General features: G+C 33.9%; 1 protein-coding gene across 8 annotated transcripts in view; it reads left to right on the top strand.

Annotated features, from left to right (window-relative positions):
* Positions 1–322: 322 nt before the first annotated feature.
* LOC115454561 (serine/threonine-protein kinase tousled-like 2) overlaps positions 323–20,839 on the top strand; it is a 46,139-nt gene continuing 25,622 nt past the window's right edge. For 2 of the 8 annotated variants that reach the window (XM_037439770.1, XM_037439766.1), the window contains exon 1: positions 17,011–17,515. In XM_037439770.1, coding sequence (XP_037295667.1) covers positions 17,443–17,515 — 73 coding nt within the window. In that variant the 5' untranslated portion in view covers positions 17,011–17,442. Of the gene's footprint in view, positions 747–3,164; positions 3,222–17,010; positions 17,516–20,839 lie in introns of those variants that run through there. The other 6 variants (XM_037439767.1, XM_037439768.1, XM_037439776.1 and 3 more) reach the window with 4 other exon arrangements.

The raw sequence follows: 20,839 nt of genomic DNA, 5'->3' as shown, positions 1-20,839 counted from the left end.
GAGAGAGTAATAAGTTGATAACCGTAAACTTTTTCTGAAATTTCGTATGTTTACTGAAATGTTCACCATTGATTCATTCACACATAAAAACACTGTATTTATTACAAATATATTTGAGCGGTTTTCAAATTAAATGCAAAATAATGTAAAATAATCTTTGTATTTATCAGTGAATCAGTAACATAGTGTCATTCTTCTAAAATCGAAGCTTACATGAGTATCATAGACAATTACGGACCACGATAGACGGCTAACTATCTTCAAGGCGGTACAACTGACGGAAATGTGGGTTTTATGTGAATTTGAATGAAGACCTTGAAGACAAAAAGATAAATAATATCTATGGTTACATATGGACTATGGTTGCGAATTATCACAAAAAAAAAACAATAAGGCGATTTTCCACAGTTGTTTTTATTTTTGTCCACATATCACAAATTTTGTGATCTTTTGTTCGTTGGTTATTGTAATATCCAGTGACTAATAACTTTTATTTCTTGACTTGTGATGTGATTTATTTCATATCGGTGAAAATTATATAAACGGACAAATTTATAACAATAAATATTTAGTCGCCATTTTCGTACTTTGGTGCTGAAAAACTTAGAAATTGTGATAACTTTCGTTTCGGTGTACTGTGATCAAGAGATTATTAGATAGTGTTTATTGTTTTTTGTGACTATTACGACTGTATCTTATATTGTTCTCCGCTTTAGACCATGATTGGATATTATATCGTGTCTAAGGTTAGACTACTTTTTATTTACATTTATTTTATAAATATTTGTGCCTTGTTGGCTACTATGTTATAGTTATTTTTACAACAATATTAATTTAAATCTTCATTTTCATAATCGTTTACTGTCATAATACTCAATCTGCCATAAATTAAAAATAAGTATTATAAATTCTTTTGGGAGTACTATTGAAGTTTCACGAATTTACATGTCCAATGTCTATTACAATATATAACTAAATAAAATATGTAGGTCTAGTTTGTACATACAAGAATAACAATACCTATTTAACTACTTTTCAATGATCACAATGATCTTATGTCAAAATTACGCGTATAATGTACAAGTAACTATGTTATACCAACCATCACAAGTAGAAATTGCAACTAAGTTATATATTATCGCTAAATGGATTTGTTATTAGTTATATTTGTACATTTACGTGTAATTTTAAATTAACTAAACATCTATTTCTATTATGATGAGACATCGTGAATTTATTTTGAATGTTTCCAAAGGTACAATACTTACAATAATATTAATAAACTCTTTATATTAAAAAAATTACTTAACCAAGACCGCAGTTTTGTGGTTTTTAACTAAATATAGTATAAATATTTACTAAGTGGTAGCTCAGGTTAAGGTCATATCACCTCAGGTGCTTGATTGAATTATGATTGTTGCTTATTCTATTAAAATAGTTTTTGACATTATCCTGAAATCTAACTATGGTTACTGAAATATGTATTTCTTTCATATATTTATTTGTATTAAGAAGACCTTAAAAATCAATCTTGATAGTAGATGAAATAGTTGATGATTCATCTGTAAAATTTGTTACTTCAGTCAATGTGCCATCACTATGAATGTTATTTCAATGTTTTGGTTATAAATATTTTACCAGATTTATCTTTTCCTGTCTAAATATTGACAATATTAAAGAATAGACAAGAGTACAGATATACAATATAACCATATTATTACATAAATTATAAACATATTTACATAAAAGATATATATTTCATAAGAAAAGTAAAATTGAAAAGTTGTATTGTATTTTTGATGTTTATATGGCTGTGTTTATGCGAAAGATCCTTCTTAATATAAAATCCTACTGTGTATTCTAGGAAAAATAGTAGCATTTGTATTCCAGAACCTGCTCTATTTTATGGGATAAATTTCAACTAAATCTGTTCAGCCTTTTTTTAATTACTTCTAACAAATATCCAAGCTTTTATAATATTAGTATAAGTAAATATTTGATGATTCCTGTATTGGTTGAAACTTTTTGCTAAAGTTACTTGATTTAATATTCATAAATGTAAAATCTTTTATTTCATATTTTTATAACATTTGAGGCCTATTGGTAGGTATTTATGTATCTTAACTCTCAGGAGACAAATGCAATAAATTAGTGACTTTATTATCATTTTATGGCTGACAACACTATGACTTATTTATGCATACTCACTTTGCTTCAAGTATAAATTATTAAAATCTTTGTTTAAATCATTTTTCTGTATGTATTATCACTGGCCACTGCTTATAAACCATAGCAAACCACTCCAAAATCTTAATGGCTAATCATTATACTCTAACTTTGAACATGAAATGGCAAATCTCTTAAAAAAAACTTAGAGATACATAAAAGTAAATACAGTGACAACATCCATAATCAGCAGTTTAACGACAGGCCACCTGTCTAACATCATCTTGTGTGTGTCATTAAATTTCGAAAAATATGTTACGCCCAATGTGGATGTGAAACCAACATTCATAGCCCTAATGTATTCACTAGATTGCAAAATGCGAATTTATACTATAAGGAAAATTCTCATTACTTATGTATTTTCTTTTATCATAAGTAAACATAACATTGATGACATACGCAAGTGTTTTTATGATTGACCTTCAAAATAAGTTGTGTCATTTTTGCGTATTTTCTCTGGAATAGAATATTATTTTCTTCATAATTATATTTAATCAGTTTTAAATTGAAAATGTCCAAGTCATAGCTATTGTAGCATTTTAAGGTACTTACATTTTAATTGAAACAAGAAATTCACATTCAAGTATAGAGTATATAGTAGAATAGCCCCATAAAGTAAACAAACATACAAATTTAAAATTTTTCTTGCTTATATTTGATAGTATAGTATAGTTTTTTTGTTCTCCGAGTTCTAGCTAGCACAATTTGGTTAGACACTTCTATCCACCAATGGATTTACTAACACTCACAATTATTATATTAATCAGGAATATGGGAGACATTATGGATTACATCTCAAGTTAGCATTTTGCATTATATGTCATTCCTTTCAATTAACATGACGTGAACATTTTATAGCTAAAAAACTTTTAGTAATGTATATTTATATTGTTAAGAATTTAACACCAGTAATTTCCAACTTTTGATTTTCATTCCAGGATCCCAGAGAGAATTCCTTAGACCCGTAGGGATGACGGAGAAGGTTTTATACCCAGGTGAGTGGAAACTTTCTGAAAAATACTAAGTACTTAACCATGATGTCACATGTTTGTGTGCTGATTATGATTAATTATATGAGTATTGTTACCATGACTAATGATTAATACAACTTCAAGAACTTAGGCTAAATTGCATAGAATCACACTTCCTTTTGCCTGTGTCCTATTTTAAAATCCTACTTATTTATATAAAGGTCTTCACTGAGTGATATTTAGTAATTATGAAGTGTTTTCTACAATAATTCTTAAAGAGTATGGCTGTTCGTATGGTTTGCGACAATCGCTGAGTTAATTTAAAAATGTTTTTGTACAGTTTCGCCCGCAAATGTATTCTTCCGTGCCAAAAGGAATCTTTCTGGGCACTGATAAGATGCGAGTTATCATAAAATCACATAAAATTTAGTTCAAGAGTTCCTAATAAAAAGATTACATACATAATATATTCTTTTACAATTTAGTATATCTGTACATGTTGTAAATAGATAATAGTATTTTAATTTTATCAATTAGCTATTTTACGATCATTAGATGAATATAATAAACTATAGTCTCGTTATCTTTCGAATTAAAGACCTATAACTAGCTTCTACTTGCCACTGCGTCTGCGTAAAAGACGTCTCGGAGTAATATTCCTACAGATACCGCGCATTTTGAGAGTTAAAAGTAGTTCGTTTATGGCATCATTGGATCATAAACTATTTACCATGAAGTGTCGCATCAAAATAGCATTTTGTACCTAATTTAAAATTCTTACATCCTATTTGTATGTTTTGCGTCGAACGCTTTAACTCTACTCAGTTTCTGTATGGACTGTAGAGTAAAAGTAACTGGTGAAGTAAGATTTATAAGAGTTGCCACAGCCAAAACTTCATTACGTAGGTAAAAATTACATAGTTATTCTTTCTAAACTCAATTTATAAAAAATCCTACCTATCAGCGAAATTCCCGTACAAATCAATTTAGCCGGTTCGGAGAATAGTCAGAGCAAACATAGTCATTAATTTAAAACTGGACTGAGTATATTTAGCATGCAAATAATAATACAAATTTCGGAATAGGCTGCTAGTTATTACATATATACAATATTTATTATTATACAGACCATTAAATATTATTTGATATGTGTATTAATAATACATATACTAGATCAAATTTTATAGTTTTAACTTTTAAATTGTGTGGATATACAAACCTTTCAAAAGAATAGCTAGTGTGTAGGTATACTGTTTGCCAGGAACAATTTTATAGTAAACTTAGCTAAGTATTAAATTTTTTGTGTAATGTTAATAATTACTTCATCATAAAGCAATTTTTTGAATGATAATTCCATGGTACACACATGGAACTTTATTTCTTAGACGCTTTGGCTGCCTACGTTCGTCTGAAGTTGCTAGAAGGGTCACGTGACTGTGACGTCACAGACGAGGCGTCACCAGATCAATAAGGACTCGAGGTCATTCCAGTTCGGTCCGACGAATGTATATCACTGCGCCCTGCTTTAGATGTACACACTAACGTCGGTTAGTGTTAATCTGCTATAACTTCACGGTTTATATAACATTTTATAGTTATATAAAAAAAGATTATGTTACAAAAACATAGATTTGTTGACATAAATCATTTAATTATTAGGAATTCATTGCACAAACTATCGAGACAGGTTAGACGCTTTGGCTGCCTAACTTTGATTAAGATTTGGTGCTATTTTTGTGCTTATAGAGAATTTGCTGGATGGCATTAAAATGCAACTGCCCAATGAAGTTACTAAAGGTTTGATGTGATATATGTATGATATAAAAAAAATCAATTGAGTTCTGTCGGTATAAAACAACTTAACAATGATCTAAGAATATTGCTTTGAAATAAATGTATATGCACTGGGACAGTAAACAACCCAAGTATTGCAAATTAAGAATTGCAAAAGTTATCGGTCACTCTGTGTGTACGCAAAAAAAAACTGTTTAAAGTTTTATAATCTATACTATTATATAAAGCTGAAGAGTTTGTTTGTTTGTTTGTTTGTTTGTTTGTTTGTTTGTTTGTTTGTTTGTTTGTTTGTTTGAACGCGCTAATCTCAGGAACTACCGGTCCAAACTGAAAAATTCTTTTTGCGTTGGATAGCCCTTTGTTCGTGGAGTGCTATAGGCTATATATCATCACGCTATACCCAATAGGAGCGGGGCAGTAATGGCTAATCTCAGGAACTACCGGTCCAAACTGAAAAATTCTTTTTGCGTTGGATAGCCCTTTATTCGTGGAGTGCTATAGGCTATATATCATCACGCTATACCCAATAGGAGCGGGGCAGTAATGGCTAATCTCAGGAACTACCGGTCCAAACTGAAAAATTCTTTTTGCGTTGGATAGCCCTTTATTCGTGGAGTGCTATAGGCTATATATCATCACGCTATACCCAATAGGAGCGGAGCAGTAATGGCTAATCTCAGGAACTACCGGTTTCAACTGAAAAATTCGTTTTGTGTTGGATAGCCCTTTATTTGTGGACCGCTATAAGCTATGTATCATCACGCTATGACCAATAGGAGCGGAGCAGTAATGGCTAATCTCAGGAACTACCGGTTTGAACTGAAAAAATCTTTTTGTGTTGGATAGCCCTTTGTTCCTGGAGTGCTATAGGCTATATATCATCATGCTATGACCAATAGGAGCGGAGCAGTAATGAAACATGTTGGAAAAACGGGGAAAATTATGAGTTTTGAGAGCTTCCGTTGCCTGCGCTGCGTAAACGGTTAAAGTTATGCAACAATGATGTATGACGGGATTGTTTCACTTAAAAAGTTCTAAATAATATAACAAAGTCCCCCGCTGCATCTGTCTGCCTTAACGTGTTAAACTCAAAAACTACCTAACGTATTAAGATGAAATTTGGTATGGAGACAGTTTGAGACCCTGGGAAGAACATAGGCTCCCGGGAAACTACTATTTTTATAACGGAAAACTTTAGCCTGAATAACTTTATAACGCGGGCGGAGCCGCGAGCAAAAGCTAGTAAATATATAAAAGTGCAGTTTACGGGTTTGCATAATGATTTCTTATGTTTACGCGAATGTTAGACATTTAAATTAAATTATTTTAACTAATGTCAATAGGGAAGATGGTTGGAAGCTTGCACAAGCCTGGGATCCAGTTCTACAATTAATGAAATCGGAACCCAAAAGACCGGCTGCCTGACTTTAAGACACTGTGAGCTCATTCTGCGTAGATCGGACCACCAACAGCTAAAAATTTTAAAAAAGTTGTGTATTTGTAAAATGTAGGTACATATTGTAATTCTGACTTTGCGGATGAACAACACCTCAGTCCCCGCCGTGACCATGAAGGCTGCAAAGTCTTCGAAACGTCGGGAGAAAAGTAAAATATTATAACCACGATAAAATCCGTAAAATAGTTTAATTTGAATAAAGTTTACAGGCTTTATAAAAAAATGTAGAAATATTCCTTTATTGTTATGGGCACAAAGCAATTGATCGCCTGATCGTAAGGGTTAAACAGTGACATCGGTCAAAGTTCCTGTTCACGATATAACGCTAGAAGAATCGTGGGAGCGTTTCTAACCTTTGAGGGAAGGGGAGTCGACGGAAGAGGCTTATTGGGCACCTAGCAGTCTCACTTTACAATAAGTAATAGCAAAACTACTTTTTTACAAATTTCTGGAAGATATACGAGACGCTCTCATTGCAAACTAATAGATAAATCTTCTAATTAAGTATTAAAAGAGTTGAAAAATGCAACTGCCAGAAACTGAAATTAATTGTGTCGCTAAACTTTGTTCCGCGTTCGCATTTTTTTTTAAATAAATGAGCCTTTTCCTTTAGTTTGTTGTATGTCATTACTTCCCAGAATTTAATTGTTATTAGCGACACTATCGAATGTTGTAGTGACTGCAAAAGCAACGGATTCACGGATTGCTAGTAACATTGATTATTTTTAAATGTGCATCATGGGATTATTATAAATCTGCATCACTGGTTTTAAAAAAAATCCAACATTCCTAGCCAGAAGTCCCTTGATTGGATAAAAAAAGACTATATCATTAGTGTACAAAGACAGTGGGGGCTGATGCGGGAAGGACGGAAAGCGGCAATGTTTTACATCGCCTCAAACACCTTTCCAAAAATGTCTCTCAGCTCTTAGACTATACTAACTATTTATGGGTATTTTTATTATACCAACTTATGTAACTATAATAATATCATGGTCCAGGGACTATGTTTATTAACTATTTCGCTGCGGAAAGCTTTAAGTGCGAATTTTTTAAACTATCTTGTCATTCATAAACGCATGTCATTCATATATATACGTTGATAAAATGTCCTTACTCTGAAAAATATAAAAGATTATAATTCTAAATATTTTAATTGTTTATATCAGACACTAATTATGAAAATACCTAAGTATGTATCGGCTTTCGACACACCCCTCTTTAGTTTACTCGGGTGAAGTTTGATTCCCAGATCGGACTAATGAAAATGATGCAGTGTTTTACTAATTGTAATAGAGTCTTATTTGGTTTCTGCGAGGATTGTCACCTACGTTAATCCTTGAGATCCTTTACTTCCCAATTAAAGCAGTCCAGTCAAAATAGGGTCACCAGGTTTAGACAGTAACCCGCACACACAGAGAAGAAATAAAAAGATAATTGAAAGTCGTTTTTAGTGATTGCTTTTTAGTTACAGATATTTTATTTTATTTATGTGACATATCATTGACGATGTTTGTGAGCATTAAGATTTTGTTTTTATAAAGTATTGCAGGGGATAATATAAGACTTCATTACTTACTTACTATAAAAACCATATAGCGAATTACTTTTGTGGACTCTCAGGGCCGTCTGAACTACGTCATTTTAAAAGCTAATATTTTTCCGCATGTGAGTGTTCCCTGTGGTTGGTAACACTTAGTTATGAACTTTAAATCAAGAGAAGTTTGATTGAGTCATTATAATTGGTTTAGGTGACTAGTTTGTAAATTTATGAAACCTACGGAATTTGAAGTGGTTGGATAGGCCTTGACGAGCAGTGAGTACATGAATTATGGTTACAATGAAAATTAATAATAACAATTTAATACTTTCCGAAACAAAACATTGTAAGTCATAACTCTTAAAAAGTAAAAAAAGTATATTGTGTTGTACGATTAAACATTATTAATGTTTAATCGTTATAAATACTGGTGAATATTAAATGTGAAGTTTATGTTAACATGAAGGACAGACTAAATAATAGACATCTGGCTATCAAGGGAGATAAAAAGAAGTTCCCCAGAGGTTTAACAACTGGCAATAAAAGCATAATATTATTATCGACTTTTAAAGAATTTCGTAAATGTCATGTAAATGGTTTAACTAATCGGAAACGGCTTTTAAATAATTGAAACCAATACTATATTGCCAATTTCGTTTAGTTAACTAGTAACTACGTAGCGAAACGTACCAACAATAAGTTTAATCGATAAGTTAGCAGTAGACACAATGTACAGTATTTACCCAACAACGTATATGTATTAATAACACTTCATTAGCTGTTTGTAACGCTTCGGCTCGATACATGCCGAACGAATGGGTACGTTTCTCTTCACATATAAAAAAGGTCATCATTTCAAGGTTAGAGCCATATAAGCGTTTCATTCGATGTATTTAATACTGGTACGTGTGCATGAAGCGATGTGGCTAGCACTTGCCAGTGAGATCTGTCGCCACTCGGCGAGTCCGCGCGGGGCGAGGTGCGGCGAGAGATGCATATGCCTTGCATCGGTTAACGCATCGCGGTTGAATCCCCACATAGACGTGAGGAAGTATGTAAAAGGCGTACATAAGACGTGGATCGATGCCGATGTCGACACCCCTCCTTTATATGCTTTAGATAACCACGCTGATGATGTGACATCCATTACAATTTGTGGTAATTGTTGATAAGTATTGCATTCGTTTAGCGGTTGGCGGTTTTATTGTTGAAATACTATTTATTCATTTACAACATTTTTATCGTCATTACAAGACATTCATAACATTGTACTAATAATAATGTTTTGACGCCGTAATAAAGTCTGGTGTGAATTATTGTGGATTCTGGGCAATAAATGATGTGAGTGATGAATGATCACGTATATAAAGCACATGAAAAATCTTTAGCACCCAAGTAACCGCACATGCGCATTATAGTGGCCTTGATAACTTGTGACTACGTAGCTCCTAAACCAACCGGTAAACTACGCTCTCTTATTAGTCTTATTATTATAGAACAATACATATTGAATTGTCACGTAATTGAAGGTCGACATTTTTAAAATTCATTTACAATAATATCAAAATCAGCATATATTTAATACGCTATCACATTAATTTCGTGATTATGACAACCTTACTCCCGCGCAAGGATAGGTGTTAAACTGTCGTAAAACTTAACAAAAAGCTTCCAGTCACGACATGATTGTTTAAAATATCCCTAGCATTGCGTCTTTGCCACGTATGCTCGTGTATTTTTACAATTAATATGCATTGTGATATGTGAATGTGACGCTCGCTGCACAGACTAAGTAGCTAACCAGTGACTAACTATTAGGCCTAAGTATTTAGGACGAATGCATAACATTAACATTTTTATATTTTGCATTCGGATAATGATACGTCGTGGTGTTACTCACAAATAGTTTTCTTTCTGTCTTTTAATCACTTCAGAAGCATCAATAATATTGTTTTTCTAATAATTTTGCGACTGCAGTTAAATACTAAAAAAGACAAAATATAAGTTATAACATACTTGTTGAGATAATTTTTATTACTTTAATATTTTTATATCTGTTTTTATTCTCGCACCTTTATTGTTATGCCGTGAAGAGTGGTGAGTTTGGATATTATTTATTTTTGCATCTGCTAGAAAATTACGACGAAAGTACGATGGTAGCTCATAATAGGGCCACTGAACTGGGCGCTGGTGTACGAGTGAAACCCGGCCGGGTTGGGGTCAATGAACTGTTCATTTCGCTGCATCCGTTGCAAATACTGCGCGGCGCATCGATGCCGCCACCAATTCTGTTGACTGAATAACGCCGCTTTTTCATTTTGCAAAGTAAAAAAGTGGTCTGGATTCTAAAGAAACTACGAGCCACGGTAATAGAAAGTTGTACGCGCATTATAATGGCCGCGTTCTGTATCATAAGTTATTGTAAACTGTCATAGTGATTACTTTAAACATCAGCGTAATGTGCTGCATAGAGTTAAGTCTGTATGTTCAATAAGTACCTTATTCTAAACTCGTTGCATTATGATGCAGCTTTCGTAACCACAATAAATAACTTTTTTTAGTTTTTATGTACTTCAATACATATTATGTTTTATTAAGTATTGATAAATTATTATTTAATACAAATTCAGACAAAGAACTTTCCAATAGAGGTTTGTATTTAATTTGAAAATTACTTTCTGGAAAATGGCCCAGGGGCCTTTGACATAATGACTTCTACAATCGTTAACGCTAATAGAAAACGAAAAAAATGTAATTGAATGATATACAATCCCAACGCCTAAGTCAATCGCTAGGATAATGTTATTATTACGATATGTGCTATATATGTACGGTTTTCGGGGTAGCGATATTGACCTAGATAGATTCCATCGAGGGGAAAATAGCATCAAACTGTTCTTGGCCTATTAAATGATTGAAAAATTTGCACCTATTAGCACTTACCGCAGTAACAACATTAGTAGAGCGCCTACCTACAATCTACATATCTTACCAGTTGTAAATCATGTCGAGTTCGTCTCTTTTTATAGAAACTCCTTTGGGATTTATTAAGTTGGGAATAATTGCAGTTTACATTTTAAGGTCCCATAGTCCGACCCCAAAGGTGTTACCTTGACTCAATTACTAAGCTTACCCTTACGTCTGTCTGGACGTTTTGATGACTCTACCTTTTGGACCAAGGGAAATTCTCACAGAACTATGTAAGTAATTAAAATTAAGGAGTATGCACAAAATAACGTTTTTGGGTTTCAATTAGGAAGGCGGTTTTTTAGTGCGTTTTCAGGCCGAATCAAGTTATTTTTTCCGCGTAAGTTTTTCAAACACAATTTTCCCGGGACGGGATCTACAACCTTGACTCTGGGCGCCTGGCTAGTCGTCAAACTAAGTCAAATTCTTTGTGCAATACGCTGAAAATTCTTTGTTGCGCTGATTCCACATTTTAATGGGATAAGGACAGCGGGAAATAGAAGATTTATTATTTTGGACACACGCGCTTTGGTTCTGACATGTAATATGGTGTTTAGTTTTCTTGGGTTACGACTTTTACATGTACTATGTAATATACTTACATATATTTATTTTGGTTTGATTTAGGTTTAATATAATGTATTACTTAAACAACTGTTATCAATTCCCTAGAATGAATGCAGAATAGGACGTCAATATTTTCTCAGATATAGGACTTTAACTTCAGAATAAGTATTAAGGCAGTTCCTATTCCCTAGGGTCGAAAAAGGGTCGCCATTCGGTTCAGGTATGTTGACGATTGTACTATATTTACGTGTATATTGTTGGATAAGTTACATTTGAGGCGTTGTGAAAAGAATTATAAATATAATAAAGCGTATAATAATTTATAATGCAACTGATATCCACATTACAGGTACCTATATTTGGTTATTTTTTTTATTTGGCCCAAGCCGTTTTTAGTATCGCACAGATAGAATATTTGCGACGAGTGAAGGGTTTATTTATGTTTAACCTATACAAAACCAGAAGTATGTAAAATCATAGTACTTTTAAATATAAAAAGTTTTAAATAATTAATAAAACTTTGTTTATTTCCATTATTATTTCATGTAAGTATATTTATAAGTTTCGGTGTACACAAAATATTTGAAAGATTGTTATGTAAACTTGTTTCCGGTAAGGCGTGGAGCAAGTAGGGGCGTAGATTGCGGTATTTTCCGCGGGCAATATCGACCGGACGCGTCACATCTCAGCTTAGCCCTTTGTTGTCAGGCACCAAAAGGCGCTATCTTGCTTACACCCACCAATTTTTGTTATTTGCAAATTTTTGTAAGGTATAATAAACGGCGTCTTAAAATATATCCATATTAACACGTTAATGAGGATATTAAATTCTGTATTAAGTTAATCCTTAATATCACTAAGAACTGAGAAGCGGACAATACGTGAGGTGTCCGAGGGTGTTGGTAGCAATAGTTATATGGTGCGTCACCTTTCGCCCACGGGAACTGGTTTCACGCTGTGTTTGTCAATGTGTAGATTACCCTCGCCGTTGAATGTACTCTGTGATGCCGACTCTTGTGAGCTTTTTACTGTAATTTTATCTTCGTCTTAAGATTTTGAAAAGATTTGCATTATTTTTCTTATTAACCATAGCCTCTACTTTTAATTTCTTCTATAATAAGTGAACAAAAACGATTGTATATTAAAAACGTATTTGATTTTAATCTTTCCTGTTAAAAATCCGTTCTGTGTCAGAACACATTGCGTTCGAGTGCAGTAATCTCTATACAAACTATAACCTGTTTGTTCGTTCACTTGATAAGGGACGTTAAGATAAATATTAGCACGCGATCTCATGTTTTATTAATATCGCTTATTATGTAATACCGGGATATTTACAGTCATTATAATAATTTAAAGATGTAAAATAGGCAATGGCATGACTGTATAAAAATTATTTGCCTTTATAGCACTTTTCGGCTTTCAACAAAATCATTTAATAAATGGGTATAGACAACATAGATTAGGCATAGATATCGTCTGTTAAAGACAATCGACTGTAAAGCATTTTTGAAGTTACAAAGATCAAATTCGTTTGTATGTAAACTAAGCTATATGTTTATCAAGTATGATGGCGATGTTTCAATCAAATGCGAAGGTTAGAAAAACTCCCCGACAAGGGCGGAAGGCAAGAGGGGCGTAAAGGGGGTACCCGCAGTGGGAGGGATTTATATGTATTATAGTGGTCACGATCACGTGTACACTTTGCAACCGGTATTGATCCTATCTTTTCGTGCTGTTAAATGTGCCGCTTCTAACACATTTAAATAAATAAATAAATGTTCTCTTATTTAGTGCAGCAGCACGATATTCGTAATGAAATGAAAAATGTATTTCCATCCACTTAGAGATGACTATGCGAATATGCTGCATAAGATACAAATATACTTGTTGATAAAAATAAAACCAAACTTTTAAAACCTAGACCAATGAGGTACTTTAACTTATCAAGTCATTTTTCATGTATACTACGAGTGTTTCCGGCGACGTCAACGTATGATAACAAATGACGCGTCTATAATATTATTAGATTATTAATAAAATAATATTATATTTTAGTATCATTCACGAAATGACACGTCCTGTGTTTATAGTTTGTATAGAATGCAGAAGATACACTAATGGTAGAGATAAAAACAAACATCGAAATTAGTGTTGCCTGTTTATCTTAGCGTCAAATGACTATTTGACTATTTTCGACGTGGAGATCCTTGGGGGAGGCCTATGTTCAGCAGTGGACTTCCTGTGGCTGAGATGATGATGATGAAATGACTATTTGCGCATTACGAAACATACATTATTTATTTTAGGTCTGTTGTGAGGACAGCATAAAATAACCACTATAAAATTTTTCTTATAGACAAATACATAACTAACACGAATTGACTAGAAAGAACAAAGGAATGTCCTGTGAATTTCTGTAATAAATAAAGCATTTTTTTTAAACTCAAATATTACTATAATACCTATTTATTGTAAGTTATAATGCTTTAAAGCGGTAGTGGAATCAAAATATCTACTTTGTAAACAAATAGTACGACGTAGATGAATACTCCTGGTAGTGATACTATAATATTTAATCCTGCGAACATGCACGTTGAAACGCTACGCAAAATATACTCGTAAAACTTGTGTATAAATGTATACATAAATGTAAGTCGTCACAATTATTCATTCAGTGCTTCGATCGAACATGCCATGCCGCCATCATTTCTTCAGCAAAGCTTTACCATGACGCGACGCCTTTTTACAATTTTTGTAATCATATTATAGTCGTTGAATAAAATATTAAGTGCAGTATTATGCATATTTTGGGAATTTTGATTTAAAAAATATATTATATGACCGTTTAAATAATTCTTTAGTTTCGTTTTAAGCCGTTTCCAAAATAGGAAGGTATATTTATTCGTCATATTTTTTTGTTATATTATGCTTTGTGTTTCTTCAGGGGAACTCCTCAAAATCAAATAGGATTCATAATACCAGCATAATATTAGAAATAATCATGTTTGACCTTGAACTCTGAAGTTGCAGCAGGGAATTGAAATAAAATAGGATAAGAATTAATCTTTTTGTATTGGGTTCAATAACATTTATTTTATAATTAACAAATAATAAAAACTTTTTAACAAAAAACCCGACACCAAGAGCCACTATAATCCAAAAAAATATTAGTCATTCTACTTATATCTTTGCCTAATTCGGGTTTTTATGTCTATATACGCATTCAATGTTTTTTGGAGTTGATGCTTAATTTATTGGGTTGTAGTGGTTTTTGGAGTCGGTTTTTTAGAGCATAGTCAACAAATGAGAAAGTGTGTCACCTAATGTTAAGTGATATCCGTCGCTCATAAAAAGCTACAATACCAGAGGATGCGATGCCGGCATAAAAGAAATAGGGATTAACGTGGGATGCATGCTGTTGCGGCTTCCGGAAGTCTCAATTACTGTACAAAACGAAACAGCAAATCACTTCACGCTGGATTTCTATGAAAACTACTCCGTTGTTTCCAGTCTATTCTGCTATTGGCAAATAATATACAGCGTGGCTCTACCATTTCTTTGGTTATCACAGGAGAAGGTTGCTATTAGAAGAGAGTTTGATTTTTATCTCATGATGAGCAGCGGCTTGGCTGACCTTGGCATTAATAATACCCAACAGCGTCAGTGGCCGTTAACCAATGCCCAGGTATTCTATTTTATCAGTCCTGTGTGTGAAAATATGCTGCAGAGGTTAAAATTCATACTTCTTTAATTGACAGTCAGTAGTAAAAGGTATAATTATATAGCAGTAGCTTTTACTATGTCACAGAAATTTGCTGTGAAAAATAATTATTTATTTATAATTAATATCATTGTTGAACATCTTTCAACGCCGGTATTGAGTACACTTTCAGTTTCGGTTAAACATCACTTTTTTGTGTGGTAGTCTCGAATTACTATTGTGTTTTACTGGAATTATAGTGTAAAACGTATTGCAGAGCGGTTGTTAATATAATGATTTCTTTTTCTTCTAAGCGTATTGGGAATTTGGGATTCTAGTTTCAACGACAAAGACAAACCGAATCGTGAACTTTATTTAGGTAAACCAAAATTACATGAACCGCTTCTATATGTATGTACAATTTATATTGTGCTGTGAGCGTGTATGGCCACTTTAATCAGGTTTTGGTTGAATAGTTTGAAAGTCGATTGTGAACACGAGTGGTGCTATGTGGTGGTATTACATTCATTACCGGTGTAACTCAAGCACCGGTGCTAATGCACGTACTCGGCGAGCGGTAGGCAGCACGAGGGGCGTGTGAGAGTTAGTCGCGACTCAAATATGACGAGAGATGTGTGTATGGGCGCTCTATTTCGGTCTCAGTGGCGCACTCGGCGGCTAATCGTCGCGTCACGTGACGAACGGAAGGACGGGGGGTGAGGGTTCGCAGGCAGAGGGGCGGGGGGATACGGGCAGGGGCGTCGGAATGCAGTCACCACCGCTCAATGCATAGCACAAGTCGTCGATTGATCGTCAGCCAACTTAATGTTCCAATCTCGAAGCTGGTGAACTTGTACCCAACATTACATTAATCCTTTAAATCATGATAATATACGTGAATTTACGTGCTTGACACTGTTGCTCGGATATTTTATATCGATACACTTAAATAAATTTATCGTTTTAACCAAGTCCGAATACAAATTCTGGTATACAAAAATTTATGAATTGCAATAATAATAAATTACTAATATGTAATAATCTGCTCTCTGCAATGCACATCATCAAATAAAGCTACGTAGGGACGTTAACTAAATAATAAAATGTTTATACTTAATTTAAGACCCAGTGATGATATTCTACTGACGTAATGATGTCTTGACTGTTATAGTTGCACACCTACCTACGTATTCAAAGTTCATTGAAACGTAGAAACTGTTGGCACCACTTACGTAATGGATAGAGTTACCGATAACGCAAAAAATACAAAATATTGCTTAGAAAGTATCTTTTAGCAATGTTTATAATAATGCACGATATTAAATAAATACATTATTAACATGTGAAATAATTGCACTCGTAGGAATTAGCTTTAAAATGATACTCAAGCGTTAATTCATTTATATTGGATAGGTATTATAAAACAATCGTTGAGAACTGAAAAATGGTTATAGAACTATGCGTCATCTTTGTAATGTTATAAAAATGTGCGATGATAATAAATTTCATTTCCTGCAAGTATGAGCACTGAGAGGTAAATTTTTACATGACGGATCGTAATTTTGTGGTTGCTTTGTGCTAGTAAATTTTTATAGTTTTATATCCGTGACCATATTGGGTCCTTGAGGGGGCCAGGTAGATGGACGTTTCTATTTTATTTAGATGTCTCAGGATAAAATTGTTGAATACAAAGCAGTAATTGCAGCGTGCGGATTGCAGGCGATTGCCCCCTTGCCCCGCCACACCGCCCCGCGCTCGAACACCGTAAGTAAACAGTCTGGTGTTTATCCGCGTCTCGCTCGCACCGACCGCGTCGCGTCGCGCCTCTGAGGTGCACTCGCTGTTCCTATTATTTTCGTGACGGGTATTGCGCCGAAGCCGATTCCCGCATCCTCGCCCCCGAGACGCGAGGTCCGGTCCCGCGGCGGAGGCGGCGGCGACGGCCGTTCGCATCGCGCGCCAGTCCGCACCCGAGACCGACTGTCGCATTAGTCCGAGCCTACAGAACGGTCGGTGCCTCTCGACGATTTGTTGAAATTGAAAATGCGGCACGTTCGTAGCGCGTATCACGGTGGGTGACAGGCGGCGGGCGGCGCGCTCCGCGGTGCGGTTTGGAAATTCGTCAGAACCGTGACGTGTCAGTGACAGTGAGCGGATTGTATCGTAGCGTGCCGATGATACACGTGAATGTGGATGGAGTGCGGAGCGACTGTGGAAGATGCATTTCAAAGAGTCGTTCGCGATGAGCGATCGACCGAACGAACGCGGTCGCCGCAACTCTCGTTGCAAGGGTGGGTGTCTCTCAGTGAACTCTGTGCTCTGTGTGTGTCTGCAACGACGGTCGCGAGCCGTCTGCGCTCGCCGGACGTCGCGCGCCGGCCGCCACCACTCGCCGCGCGGCGATCGTGTTGAGACGCTGCGTGCACCACTTGACTACCATAATAACATACATAAACAACTTTACCTGTGTATACGTCCATTCCGTGCAGCGGTCTGTGCTTCTCCGGCAGTCGTATTTATGACAATTCTGATCAGTACATACATATTACACCGACTCCTATTTTAACGTTTTTCTAATTTCAATAATTGCACATTTTAACACTGGGCTATGAGGAAACGAGACTAAATACTACCATTTGTTTATAACCTACATAATTAAGTACTAATTACGTATTGTATAATGCTACAATAATAATGTAAATTTATAATTATGTTGACAAATCTCGGTTAAACGTGAAACTGCAATTAATTATTTAAAAATAAAATATGAATATACGCAAATATAATAAATAAAATCAAGTGTAGGAACATGATCAGTGTGATAGGGCGAAGCGCGTACTTAGTTTCTCTATTAACCCCTTTATCGCACAACAGTTTAAGTATAATATCATTTAATTAGTGTAGGCATGGTCAAAATTCTTCATTTAATCCTTTATAATTAACGGGAGAGACAACACAATAATGTAGGACCTATTCAATGGTCGATTACAAAAACAAATTATTCCCTTATAACAGCGCGTTTCTAACGTCTGCTCTACAATTAGTGACCCTAGTTCTCATAAAAATTGCAAACAGTTCTAAACGTACACCGGATCAAAATACCTTAGTGGCCTTCTACGTCATCTTGGTACAAATAATATACTCGTAACAGGCGAACAAGTTACACCTACTGCTAACTTCAAAATGCATTCGGGAATTGTAGTAATATGCAGTAATTTGCAGTATTGTTCCATTTCTGAACTTAATATTTTTCTAACATTATAGATTTCAGTATTATTTTATATGCTAGAATCTCTGTATCTAGGTAACTGACCAGTATAATTTCTTCTGCCAGGTCGCAGGTTGCAAGCACGGTTTTATTCCGGTTTGAATTTGGTAACATAGAGCCAACATTTTTACTGCAAATTGCAAAATACAATGATTAGGTGATATCCCTACCCAAAATTCCGTACGATTATTATATCTAATTGTACACAAAACAATTACAAACATTTATCATTGGTACAATAAAAACTACAAAACCACATGACACGTATATCATACGATAGGTACCTAACCTAACCATCATGATTTTTTTGTTGTAAATACATTCTGTAGAGGTTAATAAGGTTTGTTTATTTATAAATGTTAGATAGCTTGCTCTACAAAACCTTTGCCACTTTAAATTAGTAGTGGGATACAATTATGATGGCTTATCACAACAATAATATTATCAATCCCGTACCCTTAAAAATACTTTCATTAAAACAACACTGTTTTTAAGTGTCAACTACAATATTATGGTTTTTTATGATTCTATAAATAAATAGTGCTGAGTAATTCATTGACAAAATATCGTAATGATCATATAAAACTATAAAACAGGTCACTAGTATGTCAGGCATCTTTCGTGCAGGGTCCGTAGCTGTTTGTACAAACTACGTAGTACGAACTATCGTAAAACATTTTTTTGTCCAATTCTTTGATACCTAATAATTGCATAGCTTCGGAGTCTGTTATAGTAAATTATTTCAATGTAATAAATGATGCCTCTCGTATTATGTTTCACAGCAATCTAGAATGATATAACCGGCGAAAAGGTAGATAAAAATTATCACTTGTAGTGGCCAATTTTAAAATCGGGAAATTATTTTTAAGAACCCATTTCACGAAAAAAATTAATATTCATACCTCTTTAAATGATTTTAAGGAAGCCTCTCTCGATGATTAAGTAAAGATTTTTTGTTTCCGTTTTTCTTATAGAAGAAACAGGACAGAACTTTAAAAACATAAAACAATATAGTTTTAATGCATACTAATAATATCTTTGTGAACGGTGTAACTAGTACGATATATTAATTAATAATACTAAGTTTTCTAATTTTTCTATGGAATCCTAAAATCTTGACTAACGCCTCGGAAACTCCTGCATGGAACTTCGACTGACTTATAGGCGTAAATAGCTATTACTAAGCGGTTGTCTTATTTTTTTTTTTTTTTTGAAGAACTGGAAATATATTAGTATTAAATGGTTTCAGTACATAATAAATCAATATTTCTTACGAAATATGGTTTGTTTAACTTCCTATGATATGAAGCCATGCATTAATTTTAAGAGTCATAAAGCGAATGAAAGTTTTTGTTTATGCACCTAATTCACTACACAAATGTAATATTGTGAGAAAGGGGAGTAATTTATACACTATCCTAGACATATGTCTATATGATGTCTATCTAATATCGTAAAATTTTAATGTATTTTAACAACTGCTACGTATAAGACGATTCTTTAATAGAGTTCATCTTAATTTTCTTATTGACGTGTAAGATTTTAATGATATGTTTAAATGTTTATGGCACAGGGACAAACCAAAGTCGTGGATTAATATATTGGCTAGTTTTTATCCCGGAACAAATCATACTGACTTATTATTCCGACATAAGAAAGGTAGTGTTAAATAAGTTTTAACCAAATGTAATATTACGAAGTACGCGGTGTGAATTATAACACAAACACTTCGTGTGTTTGATCCCTATTCATGTTTCACTGTATATTAACAACTAATCAACCTTTGCGTTTTAACGACTTGCGGTTTCAATTATATTCGCACAGAGCCTTAGATATTAATAGTTATATTTATTTAATAACTTTGATTTATGAAGTTCACTTTATGTATGTGGTTTTGTATCGCAAGATCAGAAGTATCAAAACATAATATTATAATGAAATCAGCCGTATGAATATTATCCAAATATAACATCTTTAAGAACCTCCTCTGCTGCTCTAACTTAGACTCAATTACTATTGTATACAAAGCTTGTAGTAGTAGTTTGTTTTGTAGTAATACAGATACAGGCCATAAATATTCGAGTCCCGATTTAAACAGCACAGAATTATGACGTGTAAAATTGTGTTTCTTTTCTTAAAATTTCTAATTCTCCGCGCAATTTTTTGAATTTTTTCTTTTATAAGAACCTCCTCCTGACAATAACACAACAAAAAAAAAATAGTCAAATCGGTCCAGCCGTTCACGCTTGATGGCGTGACCAAGGGCAATAGGGATTCATTTTTATATATACTTATTTATTATATTGTATAGAAGCCACAATATTTTTTTTTTAGTAATATCATAATG

This window comes from Manduca sexta, chromosome 17 (assembly GCF_014839805.1).
Source record: "Manduca sexta isolate Smith_Timp_Sample1 chromosome 17, JHU_Msex_v1.0, whole genome shotgun sequence".
Lineage (NCBI taxonomy): Eukaryota > Metazoa > Arthropoda > Insecta > Lepidoptera > Sphingidae > Manduca > Manduca sexta.
This window is presented reverse-complemented; position numbering and strand designations above follow the sequence as displayed.